Source organism: Muntiacus reevesi, chromosome 5 (genome assembly GCF_963930625.1).
Source record: "Muntiacus reevesi chromosome 5, mMunRee1.1, whole genome shotgun sequence".
Taxonomy (NCBI): Eukaryota; Metazoa; Chordata; class Mammalia; order Artiodactyla; family Cervidae; genus Muntiacus; species Muntiacus reevesi.
In genome coordinates this window covers 9278223-9296285 of record NC_089253.1, presented here as the reverse complement: position 1 = coordinate 9296285, position 18063 = coordinate 9278223, and the positions used below count along the sequence as shown (strand labels likewise).

The following is an 18063-nucleotide window of genomic DNA, read 5'->3' as shown; positions in this document are numbered from 1 at the left end:
GAGAAGGGGGTGACAGAGGATGAGATGGTTGGATGGCATCACTGACTCAATGGACATGAGTTTGAGTAAGCTCCGGGAGTTGGTAATGGTCAGGGAGGCCTGGTGTGCTGCAGTCCATGGGGTCGCAAAGAGTCGGATACAACTGAGCGACTGAACTGATTGACTGACTGACTGATAGCAGAAAGAAACTCGGATTTGAATCAGGACTTGGATTTAAACTCCATCCCTGAGTGCTGCGTGAAGAATTAGGGCTGGTCACTCTGAGCAATTTCCTCACCCACAAAATGCAGATAATAATAACCAACGCACACGATTTTTGTAAAGATCCAGAGAAATGATTGTAAAAGCGCAATGTAATCGCTTAAATGTTACACAAACGTGAGAAACATCTCCAGCCTGCTTTGAAACCGGTCATTTCAGTACGGACTACCAATTCAAAGGGCAAATACACCGCGCTCTCTTCCCGGAAGCCCGCGCAGGGCTTCCTGGGACTTGTAGTCTTAGCCGGATCCGGCCCAGCTTTCTAAAGCCCCGGAAGTACTCGTCGCCTGAGAGGCGCGCTGGTTAGGAAGCGGGGGTTCAGAGGTCGCGGGGGCAGAAGGCGGTCCTGCTGCTGGCCTCGTAGCTATGTAGCTGAGGGGCAGGCGCCCTAGTCCACATTCTGGAAGGTTCTTGGGCTCGACCACGGCAGTAGTCCTAGGACTTCTAGTCCTTGGCGTCGGGTCCGTGCTGGCCGAGGGGAGTCGCCGCCGCCATGTTCGGCTGCTTGGTGGCGGGGAGGCTGGTGAGGAAAGGGTCGGATGGTCTTAGGAAGAGGGCGACACTCCAAGGGCGAGGCCACGGGGATTGGGATGGGGGGTGGTGCGCCGGATTCGGGGAAGACCCCTTTCGTCTGCTTTCCGGCGGAGAGCGTGAGCGTGGGGCCTGGGTTTGCGCCCTTCTTTGTTGCCCCCAGCGCTCTTGGTAGCAGTCCCAGTATTCACTGTCGCTTCTTGAGTGTGCCTTAACCTAGGCAGCGCACGCCTTTTGTTCACAGCGCTTCACCTCAGCCTTCTTTGTAGCGCTTGTTTGACACCGCAAACTTAAGCCGTAACTCGTGAGGTGGTACTTCTCATTTTCATTTTGCAGTTGAGGAACTTAAGCTCAGTTGGCAGTATAAATACTCGCCTGAACTCAGAAAGGGAATTCGAGGTAAATACTGGCATTTAATCTAGCCTGTAGCGTCCAGCCTGTCGAAGGTTAAGATGCTCGGTCAGTGTTTATCTTCTGGGTCCCTTTGGAAGGGCTCTAATAAAAATAGGCTTAACGTAATTTGAAGTTGATTGGTAGAAATTCGTGAAACTTAAACCGGGAGCCGTGCCTCTGATGACTCCAAGTGATGTGAGCAGCGAGTTTCCTTATTGGTAAAAAAGGAGATTGTCTTCCTTGATGAATTGTTGGGTAAATAATAACCTGGAATTGTTGAGGAATAATCTGGAGGGTGAATCTTGCTTGCCTCCATAGAAACCATTCAGGTTCATTTCAGACCTGATTCTTTTTTCACCAAGAGTTCTTTTTGTGTTTTCTCCCTGCTTTGTTAAATGTTGCAGCTTCTTTGTTAAATTTTTCATCTTTTTTTTTTTAAACAATGTAGTCTGTACACAGTGTAAGGAACTAGAGAGATAAATTGGAGTTGGCTATCCTCAGAAAATTTGTCTGTACCTTAAATGGCTGAGAGATGCCTTTTGGCAATGGTAGTAGATAATACTGGTGAGATAAGTTTGGATTGCACCTGCCCCTGATAGGAAAAATGACAAGATCACCCGCGGAACTCAGATGAATTTTATTAATGAATGACATTTAAAATATGTGTGTTTTTCTGAAGAATAGAAACGCCCTATGGAATTCGTGTTGCTAATTAATTTGCAAGGAATTTAGTTACAGCAGTGCCTTTGTGTATTTACCTAGTACCTCATCTCTCTAATGGATATCCAGGAGGGGGTCGTTGATGGCAACATTTTTTCCATTAGGGAGTGTTTGACTTTCTAGAGTGTTTGACTCTCTAAATCTGCAATATTTGAACACGTTAATTGAAATAAAGGGCAAAGAGACCTAGAGTACCTTGACACTTAACAATATTATTCTTTTACTAAAAAAGTCTGTCTAATCTAAAATTATGAAGTCAATTTTCATTCCTTGAAAACTTTTCTTAAGTAAAAGAGGTCCTTTTTTTACCTCGAGTTGAGGATTAGAGTGTCATAATACAAATGAACAGAATGTCTGGTGCTTTTGACAGAGTTGGCATTAAGAAATGTTTATATTGCTTGAGGATTTGTACGTACCATAATTTTATATGACTTTAATATTGTGTGCTTGCCAAAAACTGATAAAATTAATACTAATATGGGCAGTTTGGTTTGTGTTCTTTCTTCTTTTGTTTTATTCTCTATTAAACTGAAGGTTAGTAATTTGGGGGTTACAAATATATTTTAGTGAGTAGGCAAAATGACAGGGAATCTACAAATAATGAGGATTGACAGTAACAACTTCTGGATGGCTTACTCATTTTAATTACCTGGAGTTTCTTTACCTTCAAACTAGAAGATAAGGCTTTTATGGTGTGGTGTTTCATTTTTATAACATTTTGAAGCTGTAGTGATTTATTATGTAAGTAAAGTCTTTTCTGGGCACTTCTCAAATAATTTAGTCATGTTTTTAAAAGATTGCATTCATTAAATCATTTTAAGCCTAGATATATATTTCTAGGTTTTCTGTTAAAGTTAGCACTTTTTGGTGTATTTGGTAATTCCATAGTTAGAGTATCAGGTTCACCAAGTGTTAGGCTTGGTATGATGACAGTAGTCAACTATATCTGTTAACAGAGCTTACAGCAACACTAAAAGGGCTATAGTAACTTACCAAACTATTGAACTAAGGTGAGTTTCTTATTTTCTAGGTGCAAACAGCTGCACAGCAAGTGGCAGAGGATAAATTTGTTTTTGACTTGCCTGATTATGAAAATATCAACCATGTTGTGGTTTTTATGCTGGGAACAATCCCATTTCCTGAAGGAATGGGAGGCTCTGTCTACTTTTCCTATCCTGATTCAAATGGAATGCCAGTATGGCAACTCCTAGGATTTGTCACGAATGGGAAACCAAGTGCCATCTTCAAAATTTCAGGTCTTAAATCTGGTAAGAATAATATATTAAAATAGTTTCATAGTTAAACTTTTTTCTTAAATGGCATAGCATAGAATATGGCATTTTTCACTTTTCATTATATTTTTCTGATTGTTAAAGTAATATGTAACATTGTTTAAAAAAAATTAGATAATACACATTTGAAAAATGGTAAGTGAAGGGACCTGATACTCCCATCCTTTGCCCCTGGAGAGAACCAGTCACTGTGATTCTCTTTATATGGTGTATACCTTTATAAAGAGATATTTTTGAATGAGAGGGTGTTTAATGAATAATGAGAGGAATCTTCTCAAATTTGTAGCATATATATATCAGTGTTTAAACAGGTAAGCCGAGTAGACTTGTGTAGGAAATCCGAGAGTCCTTTTTTTCTATGAAAATTTTTGAGTTCTTAGATTTAATTACCCCTTAAATGTTGTGTTGGTTTTATTCACATTACAGATGCTAGATCTTAGAGGGACAAATCTTGTTTACATGCTTGAGGTATTTTGTGTAGAAACTGAAAATAGAACTAGGTACATTTACTCCCAATGAATGTCTGTTTCCTTTGAAAGTCTAGATGAAAAGAAACATGGAAAGTCTTAGATTATAAATATATCTTCTCCCAGAAAGTCTATAGAGTCTAAGGAAAAGTCATATGTTAGACAACATGTTTGGGCCATTATTTAGAAGGTTGAAAAGTAGTTGTGTATGTTTGTACAAAGTGCTGAGAAATCGGTAAAAGGAGCAACTAATTAGGCAACCCTTAGTAGGTTGAGGAAAATTTCTGGGTGAAGGTGATAATAAACCTTTTGAGAAGATGAGTAGAGTAGGTGTTTGTCAGGCCTATGAGAGGCCTATTGGGCATTCTTTTCTAGGTGGAGATAATATGGATATAATGGTAAAAGTTTGAAATCGTGGTGTGCTCAGAGTGGCACAGGGCATGGGGTATAGGGTGCAGGCATGGGTCATGAAAAGCTGAAAAGCTTTTGAATCACACTGACTCATTTGAATTTAATAGGTTAGCAAGTTTTAACATGCTTTAATTACAGACCTATTTGATAGTGTCATAAAAAGTGTGTGTAATATAAGCATAGTGTAAACACTAAAAAATTTGCATGTACTCTGAAGCCCATGTGTCTCTCCCCCATAAAGAACTGTCCCTGTAGTTGTAGAGGAGCCAGTGAACAATTGAATAGGGGAATGATAGGGTCAAATTCTGTTTTTACCTTGAGGACTGTGAAGAATGAACTAGAGCATTTCTGGTCAGATGATGAACTGTTAGCTGCTATTGTTTATATAGTTGGATTTCTGTGAGGAGAAATGGGAAAGGGTAATATTTACAGCTAAACATGGTTTATATTGATGGTAAAGACTAACCTCTAGATTTAAGAAACAACAAATTCCTGCAGTCCTTCTGAGTGGGGGTTCCCTGAGATAATTATTCCTAGTCCCTAAGGAAGTGGTTCTTAAAGCATGATTCCACTACCAGCAGCATCAGCCTGGAAACTTGTTGGAAAAGGGAATACCTTGTAGGACCCCAAATGTCCTGAATCAGAAGACTTGGACAGAGTCCCAAGTTTTTAAATAGGTTTCCTAGGTATTTCTGTTGCCTTCTAAAGTTTGACAGCCATTATCCTAGGGCATCCACTGTATGCAGTAAGTTAATGCCTCTTATACATATAGTGTGGTATTGGTTCTGAAAACCCTTTGGGAGAATTAAGAAAATGGTCATTCTAAAATCACTTACTGTGACTGTGCCTAAAAATAGACACTCTATGTACTAATGTAGGAAAAAATATGGACAACTCAGTACTCTGTAGTGAAATCATTGAATGGTAAATATATAGAGAAACTAATAAAGGAACCAGAGAGAAAAGACAAGTCACTTGAAACTGAACAGCAGTTAGTTTAGCAGATTTATCAACAGCATGAATAGAGGTAAAAGATCTCCAGATTAGTATTTCAAAGTGCTGAGGAAAAATAACATAACCGTCATTGGTTATGGTCATTGTACAGTGAAGGAGAAATGAGCGTTTTCAGATGGATGGAGAGTTTGCTACTGATAGACTATTACTGAAAGAACTGCTGAAGGTAGTTGAACTCTGATAAAAGGGAACTGAATTCAGAATGTCAGAGGATGAAAGACGCAAAGTTAGCAAAGAAATTGGTAAACATATAGACAAATTGGGACAGTTTAATTTTATAAAACAATACAGTAAATAAATGCATAAGAATTGAAGGAGGGTAGTAGTCTGAGTAAGCTTTCTGAGGTCCTATTGTTTAGAAAGATTAATAAAATTGATTCTACTTTCAAGTAGTTCTGTTAAAATTGTAAGGAAAACTTAAAAAAAGGAAAGAAAAAGAAAATGCATGGTATATTGAAAGCAAAGCAGTTATCAAAATAAATGTAAACAGAATAAACTTACCAGAGAAAACAGCGAGACTCTGGGGTGGGATTTCTTTTAAAAACAGCAACAAATAATTATAGTGATGTTTATCAATAAAGCATCTAAAATATTCTAACGCAAGGATCCCCACCCCACTGAAGCTGTCATAGATGTGTTTAATAAAACTGAGACTAATGCAAAAACATTATTAAGGCATGAGAGGTTCATTCCTTAAGAATGAGATGATCACTAGGAAGACTTAAATACTTCCAGGAAAAAGTAAATGTCATGAATTTGTGTATAATACAAAAAATAACCCCAAATATGGAGAACTTTATTTTTAACACACTTCTCAATAGTTAATACATCAAATAAATAGGAATGAAAATTTGAATAAAAAATTAACAATCTTGGGATGCTCTAGAACCCTGAAACCAATAATTAGATCATACACATTTTTTAAGTACACAGAACATTTATGAAATTTGACTTTATAGCAAGTCATGAAGCAAGTTGTAGCTAATGGGAGATTATCACTGTGCAGCCCACAGTGCAGTCTAATTACAAATCAAAAGATAAAGCATTGTCATGTTTAGAAATTTAAAAATATTTTAAAGTAATTAAGTGGGTCACAGAGGAAATAACTGTGGAAATTAAACTTCTACAGTCAGTTCAGTTGCTCAGTCATGTTCGACTTTTTGCCACCCCATGGACTGCAGCATGCCAAGCCTTTACAGAATAAAACATCACATCCCTTGTGGCTCAGCTGGTGAAGAATCCGCCTGCAATGAGGGAGACCTGGGTTCGATCCCTGGGTTGGGAAGATCTCCTGAAGAAGGGAATGGCTACCCACTTTAGTATTCTGGCCTGCAGAATTCCACAGACTGTATAGTCCGTGGGGTCGCAAAGAGTCGGACAGAACTGGGTGAGTCCTTCTTCACGGTAGTACTGAAGAGATTAACTCATAGGCTTAAATTGTATTTGAAAAGAGATGGAAATGAGTGGGCTAAGTATTTAAGCAACCTGCGAGAGGTCATCAGAGGGCAGACACACTGAAACCATAATCACAGAAAACTAGCCAATCTGATCACACAGACCACAGCTTCTCTAACTCAGTGAAACTAAGCCATGCCGTGTGGGGCCACCCAAGATGGACAGGTCATGGTGTAGAGGTCTGACAGAATGTGGTCCACTGGAGAAGGGAATGGCAAACCACTTCAGTATTCTTGCCTTGAGAACCCCATGAACAGTGTGAGAAGGCAAAAAGACAGGGGACTGAAAGATGAACTCCTCAGGTCGGTAGGTGCCCAACATGCTACTGGAGATCAGTGGAGAAATAACTCCAGAAAGAATGAAGGGATGGAGCCAAAGCAAAAACAATACCCAGTTGTGGATGTGACTAATAATGGAAGCAAAGTCTGATGCTATAGAGAACAATATTGCATAGGAACCTGGAATGTTAGGTCCATGAATCAAGGCAAATTGGAAGTGGTCAAACGGGAGATGGCAAGAGTGGACGTTGACATTCTAGGAATCAGCAAACTAAGATAGACTGGAATGGGTGAATTTAACTCAGATGACCATTATATCTACTACTGTGGGCAGGAATCCCTTAGAAGAAATGGAGTAGCCATCATGGTCAAAGAAGAGTCCAAAATGTAGTACTTGAATGCAATCTCAAAAACGACAGAATGATCTCTGTTCATTTCCAAGGTAAATCATTCAATATCATGGTCATCCAAGCCTATGCCCCAACCAGTAATGCTGAAGAAGCTGAAGTTGAACAGTTCTTTGAAGACCTACAAGACCTTCTAGGATTAACACTAAAAGAAGATGTCCTTTTCATCATAGGGGACTGGAATGCAAAAGTAGGAAGTCAGGAAACACCTGGAGTAACAGGCAAATTTGGCCTTGGAGTACAGAGTGAAGCAGGGCAAAGGCTAATAGAGTTCTGCCAAGAGATCACACTGGTCGTAGCAAACACCTTCTTCCAACAACACAAGAGAAGACTCTACACATGGACATCACCAGATGGTCAACACTGAAATCAGATTGATTATATTCTTTACAGCCAAAGATGGAGAAGCTCTACACAGTCAACAAAAACAAGACGGGGAGCTGACTGTGGCTCAGATCACGAACTCCTTATTGCCAAATTCAGACTTAAATTGAAGAAAGTAGGGAAAACCACTAGACCATTCTGGTATGACCTGAATCAAATCCCTTATGACTATACAGTGGAAGTGAGAAATAGATTTAAGGGATTAGATCTGATAGAGTGCCTGATGAACTATGGATGGAGGTTCGTGACATTGTACAGGAGATAGGGATCAAGACCATCCCCATGGAAAAGAAATGTAAAAAAGCAAACTGTCTGTCTGAGAAGGCCTTACAAATAACTGTGAAAAGAAGAGAAGCCAAAAGCAAAGGAGAAAAGGAAAGATATACCCACTTGAATGCAGATTTCCAAAGAATAGCAAGGAGAGATAAGAAAGCCTTCCTCAGCGATCAATGCACAGAAATAGAGGAAAACAATAGAATGGGCAAGACTAGAGATCTCCTCAAGAAAATTAGAGATACCAAGGGAACATTTCATGCAAAGATGGGCTCGATAAAGGACAGAAATGGTATGGACCTAACAGAAGAAGATACTAAGAAGACATGGCAAGAATATACAGAAGAACTGTACAAAAAAGATTTTCATGACCCAGATAATCATGATGGTGTGATCACTCACCTAGAGCCAGACATCCTGGAATGTGAAATCAAGTGGGCCTTAGAAAGCATCACTATGAACAAAGCAAGTGGAGGTGATGGAATTCCAGTTGAACTATTTCAAGTTCAGAAAGATGATGCTGTGAAAGTGCTGCACTCAACATGCCAGCAAATTTGGAAAACTCATCAGTGGCCACAGGACTGGAAAAGGTCAGTTTTCATTCCAATCCCAAAGAAAGGCAATGCCAAAGAATGCCCAAACTACCGCACAATTGCCCTCATATCACACACTAGTAAAGTAATGCTCAAAATTCTCCAGGCCAGGCTTCAGCAATATGTGAACTGTGAACTTCCAGATGTTCAAGCTGGATTTAGAAAAGACAGAGGAACCAGAGATCAAATTGCCAACATCCACTGGATCATGGAAAAAGCAAGAATTCCAGAAAAACATCTATTTCTGCTTGATTGACTATGCCAAAGCCTTCGACTGTGTGGATCACAATAAACTGTGGAAAATTCTGAAAGAGATGGTAATACCAGACCACCTGACCTGCCTCTTGAGAAACCTGTGTGCAGGTCAGGAAGCAACAGTTAGAACTGGACATGGAACAACAGACTGGTTCCAAATAGGATAAGAAGTACGTCAAGGCTGTATGTTGTCACCCTGCTTACTTAACTTATGTGCAGAGTACATCATGAGAAATGCTGGACTGGAAGAAGCACAAGCTGGAATCAAGATTGCTGGGAGAAATATCAATAACCTCAGATATGCAGACAACACCAGTCTTATGGCAGAAAGTGAAGAGGAACTAAAAAGCCTCTTGATGAAAGTGAAAGAGGAGAGAGAGAAAGTTGGCTTAAAGCTCAACATTCAGAAAACTAGGATCATGGCATCTGGTCCCATCACTTCATGGGAATAGATGGGGTAACAGTGGAAACAGTGTCAGACTATTTGGGGGCTCCAAAACCACTGCAGATGGTGATTGCAGTGATGAAATTAAATGACGCTTACTCCTTGGAAGGAAAGCTATGACCAACGTAGACAGCATATTAAAAAGCAGAGACATTACTTTGCCAACAAAGGTCTGTCTAGTCAAGGCTATGGTTTTTCCAGCGGTCATGTATGGATGTGAGAATTGGATGGTGAAGAAAGCTGAGCGCTGAAGAATTGATGCTTTTGAACTGTGGTATTGGAGAAGACTTTTGAGAGTCCGTTGGACTGCAAGGAGATCCAACCAGTCCATCCTAAAGAAGAGCAGTCCTGGGTGTTCATTGGAAGGACTGATGTTGAAGCTAGAACTCCAATACTGTGGCCACTTCATACAAAGAGTTGACTCATTGGAAAAGACCCTAATGCTTGGAAGGGTTGGCGGCAGGAGCAGAAGGGGATGATAGAGGATGAGATGGCTGGATGGCATCACTGACTCGATGGACATGAGTTTGAGTAACCTCTGGGAGTTGGTGATGGACAGGGAGGCCTGGCATGCTGCGATTCATGGGGTTGCAAAGAGTCAGACATGACTGAGTGACTGAACTGAACTGAAGAAAGGAGATGCAAAAATGGTAATGCTAAAGAATAGAAATTAATAACAGAAAGCAAAGGAACAGTAGAGGGACTTAATGAAATAAAAATCGGATCCTTTGAAAAGACAAATAATGAGCTACTGAAAAAGTATATTTAGGAAAAAGAAGACATAGTGTTTTTGAAAATGTGAAAATGGAGAAATAACTAACTAATACAGTTTAGTAAAATTTACAAGAAATTTTATGCCAGTACATTTGAGAACAGCAAAGGAACATATAAAATTGGCTATATTGTAGAAAAATACACTAAACAAAACTGACTCAAATTTAAATCATGATGAGATAAAATACCAAAAAAACTAAAATTAGTAATTAAAAATATACCTTTCCCTTCTACATACAACTATCAGACTGAAAGGGTTAAAAAGTTCAGTTACACCTTTATGAAACAGATTGTTTTATATCTTATATAAATGTGTTAGGGAGTAGGAGAAGAGGCAGAGTTAATCAGTGTAGATTTTGAAGCTAATATAACCTCTTTATCAAAAAGGACAAGGAAAATATGAAAGGAAATTTGGCCTAAACCAGTTTATTTATTTGGATATTTATATTTATGTACAAATGAGAGTTACCAAGTGAATTCAATAAGGTATCTTTATTTTTAGAACTTGTCATGGCAAATTTAAGATGTATAAAATCACTTAAGTATTCTCAGGAGAATCCCGTGGACAGAGAAGCCTGACGGGCTACAGTCTGTGGTAGTGCAAAGTGTTGCATATGACTGAGTGCACACACAGTTCAGCTAACCTGCATATATTTAAAGTGTATCTTTTGATAAATTTTGATATATGTTTACACCTGTAAAACCATTACCACAATCAAGATAATGAATATATCCATCACTCCGAAAAGTTTCCTAGTGCTCCTTTGTAATCCCCTCTCCTATCTCCCCCTCTATCCCAGGAAACTACTCATCTGCTTTCTGTCACTGTAATGCTTGCATTTTCTAGAGTTTTGTTTCAGTCAGGACAGTTACTTTTTCAGTCATCCATGTTGTGGAGTAACTCACCACAATAGTAATTCATTGCTATTTATTGCTGGGTAGTTGTGTGGTATACCACCATTGTGTATCCATTCACTTGTTGATGGACATTTGGATTCTTTCAGTTTTTGGCTCATAAAAGTGAAACTGCTGTGAACATTTGTGTATAAGTCTGTATGGACATATGGTTTCATTTCTGTTAGCCAGCTGGCTCAGTGGTAAAGAATCTGCCTGCCGGTGCAGGAGATGCAAGAGGTGCAGGTTCGATCCCTGGGTCGGGAAGATCCCTTGGAATAGGAAATGGAAACCCACTCTGATATTCTTGACTGGAGAATTCCATGGACACAGGAGCCTGGTGGGCTGTAGTCCATGGGGTGGCGAAGAGTTGGACACAACTGAGCATGTACACACAATACAATACAGATAAATACCTAGGAGTGGAATGACTGCATCTTAGGGTACTTCTGTGCTAACTTTTTAAGAAACTGCCAGACTATTTTGCAACATGATTACTGTTTTGCATTTCAGTCTGTAGTGTTTGAAAGTTCTAGTTTTTCCCTGGCCTTGCCCACACATTATCAGTTTTAGGCGTTCTAATAGTTGTATAATGGTATCCCATTAGGTTTTAAGTTTTCATTTCCTTGATGACTAGTGATATGAGTTTTTTTTTCAACTGCTTATTTGCCCTCTGTGTATCTTCCTTGAAGTGTTTGTTCAAATCTGTTTTTGTTTTTTTTTAGATGGGGTTGTTTTCACATTATTGAGTTTTGAGAGTTCTGTGTATATTCTTGACACAAGTTATTTATGAGATGTGATTTGAACATTTTTTTCTGGTTTTTGGTTTGTCTCTTTACAGCATAAGTTGGTTTTTTTGTTTTTGTTTTGTTTACAGATATCTTATTTAATGATTTGTTCCTTTGCATCTTTTTTTTTTAAATTTTTTTTCCTTTGCATCTTTTTAAAAAATTTACTTGATTGAAGTATAGTTGATTTACATAGAGTGTGTTTTTAATTTTGGTAAAGTTTAGTTTTTCAATTTTTTCTTTTCTGGATTGTGGGTTTGGTGTTGCCTCTAAGAAATCTTTGCCTAATGCGAGGTTATAAAAATTTTCTCCTAGATGTTTTTAGTTTTAGATTTTACATTTCTATCTGGGATCCAACTTGAATAAATTCCTATATTTAGTGCAACGTACAGATTGAAGTTCAATTTGTTTTTTTTTTGGCAAGTGCATATCTAACCTTTCCAACACCTTTTGTTAAAAAGAGGAAGTAATGACATTTTTCTGCATCCATCTCACCTGGGAGCTCTCAAACTGCTCCGTTTTAAAGTAAAGCATAAACTAGGAATATTTATATTTGTTTGTACAAATATGTATTGATTTAAAAAGGAAAGTGAAATGGAAATAAATACTATTATATAGTTTGTTTAAACAAATCACTAGTTGGAAAACATGCTGGAAGATTACATGGATACTGGTAAATGTTAATAGTAATAAGCAGCGTAAGTGGAGAAGCAGCTAACTTGGGGCAAGAGAGAAAGAACAGTTTTTGTTTGGGTGTGAAGAGCCTTTGGAACTTGATATATGTGTGTGTGTGTGTGCACGTGCATGCGTGCTTAGTTGTGTGCAACTCTTTATGACCCCAGGGACTGTAGCCTCCCAGGCTCCTCTGTCCATGGGATTTCCCAGGCAAGAATACAGGAGTAGGTTGCCATTTCCTATATGGTAGCAATGCCTTAAACAAAGTGGTGGGTTTTGTTTGTATAGTAATAGGCTAGTAGTCAACCAGCTGTAACCTTTCATAGCTGGAAAATGCGGACTTATTTTGTACCCAGATTCATGCATTGATTAAGGTTAATATTGGCCATCATCTAGTACACCAGGACCCTTGGTTGTTTTTGAAGACATACTAATTATTAATAAATGGTCAATTGTTGTCACTTTACCCTCGCTTCTCTTTGCTCTAGCTGTGCCAGCATTTTGAGTTGGAAAGGGTTTCAACGTCTGTTTTTCATTTATGATCATCACTATATTCCCTGAAGAAGACGCCTTGCAAATAGTGAAAAGTGCTTTCTCCTGTCATGTTTTTATTGCCTTCGGCTATCTTTTTCCCTTTTCTCTTGTGACACCCAAAAGGTTGAGGGGCAGTGGACATATATTCAGAGATCATAAAAAGCCAGACATTTCCTTATTGTGTTATCTCATCCAGTCTAGAGAAAATTCAGCAATCAAAAATTAGTTAATATAATTGCTTTAACCAAAATCTTAACAACAGTAATTAATCAGTGACATTATGATTTCTATGTGAAATTAGATAAAACAGTCCAAAACACAATCTCAGAATAATACCTAATCCATTACAGGAAAATGGATTTATTTCCATGTTGATAATAAAAATAGTTTTTTTACTCTCCTGTCTTTAAAAAATAATTTCTCATCATTTCCAAAACTATAACATGGCTTTTGATTACTTTAGTTATGAAAACAGAATGAAATTTCAAGGCAATATTTGTCCTGAGTAAAGCAGAATGCTTTATTAAAGAAAAATAAAGCAGCTTAAAATATATAGAGACTTAGTGATTATCATAGTTTCATTGAGTCAGACAAGGCTGTGGTCCCTGTGATCAGTTTGGTTAGTTTACTGTGATTGTGGTTTTCATTCTGTCTGCCCTCTGATGTAGAAGGATAAGAGGCCTATGGAAGCTGGAAGCTTCCTGATATGAGAGACTGACTGAGGGGGAAACAGGGTCTTGTTCTGATTGGTGGGGCCATGCTCAGTGAATCTTTAATCCAATTTTCTGTTGATGGTGGGGCTGTGTTCCCTCCCTGTTGTTTGACCTGAGACCAAACTATGGTGGAGGTAATGAAGATAATGGCAACCTCCTTCAAAAGGTCCCATGCACACTCAGGGCCCCCAACACTGCAGCAGGCCACCGTCAACCCACGCCTCTGCTGGAGACTCGTGGACACATGGGCAAGTCTGGGTCAGTCTCTTGTGAAAAGGTCAGTTTTCACTCCAATCCCAAGGAAAGGCAGTGCCAAAGAATGTTCAAACTACCGCACAATTGCACTCATCTCACATGCTAACAAAGTAATGCTCAAAATTCTCCAAGCCAGGCTTCAACAGTATGTGAACCGTGAACTTGCAGATGTTCAAGCTGGATTTAGAAAAGGCAGAGGAACCAGAGATCAAATTGCCAACACCTGTTGGATCATCAAAAAAGCAAAGAGAGGTCCAGAGAAACATCTACTTTCGCTTTACTGACTACGCCAAGCCTTTGACTGTGTGGATCACAACAGACTGGAAAACTCTTAAAGAGGTGGGAATACTGGACCACCTGACCTACCTCCTGAGAAACCTGTATGCAGGTCAGGAAGCAACAGTTAGAACTGGACATGGAACAACAGACTGGTTCCAACAGTACCGGAAAGGAGTAAGTCAAGGCTGTATATTGTCACCCTGCCTATTTAACTTATTTTTAGAGTACATCATGAGAAATGCCAGGCTGGAGGAAGCACAAGCTGGAATCTAGATTGCTGGGAGAAATATCAATAACCTCAGATATGCAGATGACACCACTCTTATGGCAGAAAGTGAAGAAGAACTAAAGAGCCTCTTGATGAAAGTGAAAGAGGAGAGTGAAAAAGTTAGCTTAAAACTCAGCATTCAGAAAACAAATATCATAGCACCAGTCCCACACTTCATGGCAAATAGATGGGGAAACAATGAAAACAGTGAAAGAAGACTGTTTTCTTGGGCTCCAGAATCACTGCAGATGGTGACGGCGCCATGAAATTAAAACACACTTGGTCCTTGGAAGAAAAGCTGTGGCCAACCTAGACAGCATATTAAAAAGCAGAGACATGACTTTGCCGACAAAGGTCTGTCTAGTCAAAGCTACGGTTTTTCCAGTACTCATGTATGGATGTGATTTGGACGATAAAGAAAGCTGAGTGCTGAAGAATTGATGCTTTTGAACGGTAGTGTTGGAGAAGACGCTTGAGAGTCCTTTGAACTACAAAGAGATCCAATCAGTTCATCCGAAAGGAAATCAGTCGTGAATATTCATTGGAAGGGCTGATTCTGAAGCTGAAACTCCAGTACTTTGGGCACCTGATATGAAGAACTGACTTATTTGAAAAGACCCTGATGCTGGGAAAGATTGAAGGTGGGAGGAGAAGGGGACATTAGAGGATGAGATGGTTGGATGGTATTACTGACTAGATGGTCATGAGTTTGAGTAAACTCCGGGAGCTGGTGATGGACAGGGAGGCCTGGCGTGCTGCAGTTCATGGGGTCACAGAGAGTTGGACATGACTGAGCAACTGAACTGAGTGATTATCAGCATTAGACAAATGATAAAATGCTGTGGTGTTTCTTTGCTAGTATGTTTGGAAAAGTACTTTTTGGGTGTTTAAAATACTAGAATTCTTAATTTATGCAGAAAAGATTAGACTTTTATATTTGGGAATTGTGTATTACTGCAATTTAAGAATAGGTAGACTTGTAATGGATTTATCTTTTTGAAGCATTGAGATGCCTTTTATAAACTTTATTACATTGAGCAAATCTAGCTAATTAGCACAGCAGGGTGGAAGAGAGACTTGTTGAAGTAACTTTAGGCAACTGTGATGGAACTGAGAATTTATTAGGGAATCTAGCAGAATTATTTGGAGTAGGAAGGGGAGTTCAAATGAAGCAGATTTCATGTTAAACTTTGGTAGTGTTTGCGGTTCTCTTCTGGATGAGGAACAGATTTCTTAATTTTTCATTGAAAGATTTTGGTTGGAGAAGGTCAGGAGCAGAGGGCTCTGTTGAGAGAATTCCAGTGGGTAGAGGATCTTAAAACCAGTTACTGTGACTTTTAGTTTGATAGAAGATTCTTTGTGACTCTTGGGTTCTAAAAAGTTTACACAATGAATACATTTTTTAGGCTGATGCTGGAACAATCTGAGACAATGATTGAAAATTAGGATGGGACTAAACTCTTAAGAAGAAACTTCTCTTCTTTCTTTCTTCTTTCATGGGATCTAGAAATCCTTAAAATAGTAAATAAATAAAAGGCACAAGCTTAGGGGATACAGTTTGGTGGTTAGAGAATTGGGAAAGTTTAAATCAGTCTTGCAGTTTTTATCTTCAGATACAGTGTGCTTGGGGTTTAGTGTGGAAGAGACATTCAATTAAAAACTTAGTAAAAATTATGAAATAATGGGAGTATTACATAAAGAAATTCTTTGGTTTATAGGAATTGTATGCAAACTCAGATCAGCACATAAAAGGGAGTATTTACAAAAATAAAATTTGTGTGGAACTTAGATTTTAAAAAGTAGGTAGCTATCGGCACTATAGGTCTTTTGCTGTATTATAATTTTTAATTATTAAAAAACTTGGGAAGTATACTAGAAATTTCTTTAGACATTTCCATTAAGCAAATTATAAAGACGACAAAATACTTGCTTATGTAAAAACTTTGTTGTATATCTACCTCATCCTTAGCACATACACTTCAGATTGATGACTGCTTTCGTTTAGGGTCTCCATATCTGTGTGTGAATATTAAAAACCACTCCAAGACAGTATTCATAGAAAGCAGATTAGTGAACTGAGATAATTGAAAATGGCTCAATGGAAGATTAGCCTGACGCATGAGCTTGAAGCATGACTAGATTTGGTTGGGATGGAAGTGGGAGGATGGGAAGTTGGTTGCATATGGAAGTCAGCAGAGTTATGAAAGCAGTAGTGTGCACTGTTGGGGTCCTTTAATGGACCGTAACCTGGTGGTACGCAGTCGACGATGAGAAAGTGAAAGACAGAAAGAGAAAGGGAGAAAGAGAGAGAGAAAGAGAGACAAAAAAGACCTGGGGACCTAAGCTCTGATGGAGCAAAGGTGCTTTAATGATTTTTCTATGAGTATATATAGGCTACAGTACAAGAAACTTCTTTCGGGAATGATAGAGATCAGAAAACCAAATGTACACCAACTGTTACCAAGGGAACAAGGGGTAAAGTTAGTCACAAGATCAGGACACAATCCATATCTCAAGAAAGGGGAAGGAGACTAAGCTGTTTTGTCCTAAAGAGAATGTTTACTAAAGGAGACCCACGCCTGCCTCACACAGTGACCTCAGTCCCTGGGAGCAGCGTGCTGTTCCGCTTGAAGAGGGACAAAGGGCTCATGAGAGACAGCACGTAGGGATCCTCCCGTCAAACATTCCCTGACAGTGCACCACACCTGCAGGTGACAGTGAGGAGGAGACTTCTAAAGGTGGCCTGATAGGCTTCTGTTTGGGAAGTCTCAGACTGGGATGCGAGTAAGGCTTAAAGGTGAAGTGGGGCTGCTCTGCGACGGTTGTACTGTGTGGGGTTCCCTTTTTTTCCCTCTGGTAGGCAAGCGTTTGAGCAGGAGGATGATAGTTTTAAAAATGGTGTTTTAGGAAAATCATTGTCTGGGATGGCTTGGAAAATTTTGTTGAGATTTGAGCCAGAGCAGCCAATTAGGAAGATTTTATGATGTTGAAAGAATGAAGGAAAGGGTAACATTGAATATATGCTCATGCAGTGTATTGTGCTAGGCTTTCCTGTGTATTATCTCTTTATTTTTTAACAACAACATTTAGAGGTGGATATTATTAGCCTCTGGCTTTCAAGAGACTGGATGTCAGAGAAATATTTCACTTAGAAATACTGTTAACTTTTAGGCAGTATGTGTAGATGTACCTCTTTCAAACAATTGTATGTTATGCAGTACCAAAATGAATATTTAACTAATCCCCTTTGATTAGTTATGCAGTCCATGGGTCACAAAGAGTCGGACACGACTGAACGACTGAACTGAACTGAATCCTCATTAATGGAAATTTGGATTATTTCCATTTTTAAAAAATTGTTTATAGCAATGCTACAGTAAATACTCTTACATATATTTTTGTACATATTGTTTAGCACTGTATTTCTGTAGAAGAAACACCTACAAGTGGAACTGAATTCATGGATTAAAATGGCCTTTTAAATAAATGTGTAGGAGGCCTGGAAAAAGTGTACTGAGTGTGGATAATGGATCATTATTGTCTTGACAGTTGTTAGAGAATCATAAGAAAGGTAGTTGGTACCACAGAAAACTAAGAGAGCATATCCTTGCCAAGTATAATAAGAGAATAAGCCATGCAATTTTAGAATAGAAGACCCTAGAAATAATTTCATACAGTCCTTAAATTTACTCTTGAGACACTTG

General features: G+C 38.9%; 1 protein-coding gene across 1 annotated transcript in view; it reads left to right on the top strand.

The window, feature by feature from the left end:
- The first annotated feature begins 554 nt into the window (after positions 1-554).
- The window catches only part of HIKESHI (heat shock protein nuclear import factor hikeshi), a 39156-nt gene continuing 21647 nt past the window's right edge, over positions 555-18063 (top strand). The window contains exons 1-2 of the mRNA XM_065936898.1: positions 555-784; positions 2936-3173. Of these exons, the coding sequence (XP_065792970.1) occupies positions 755-784; positions 2936-3173 (268 nt within the window). The 5' untranslated portion in view covers positions 555-754. The remainder of the gene's footprint in view (positions 785-2935; positions 3174-18063) is intronic.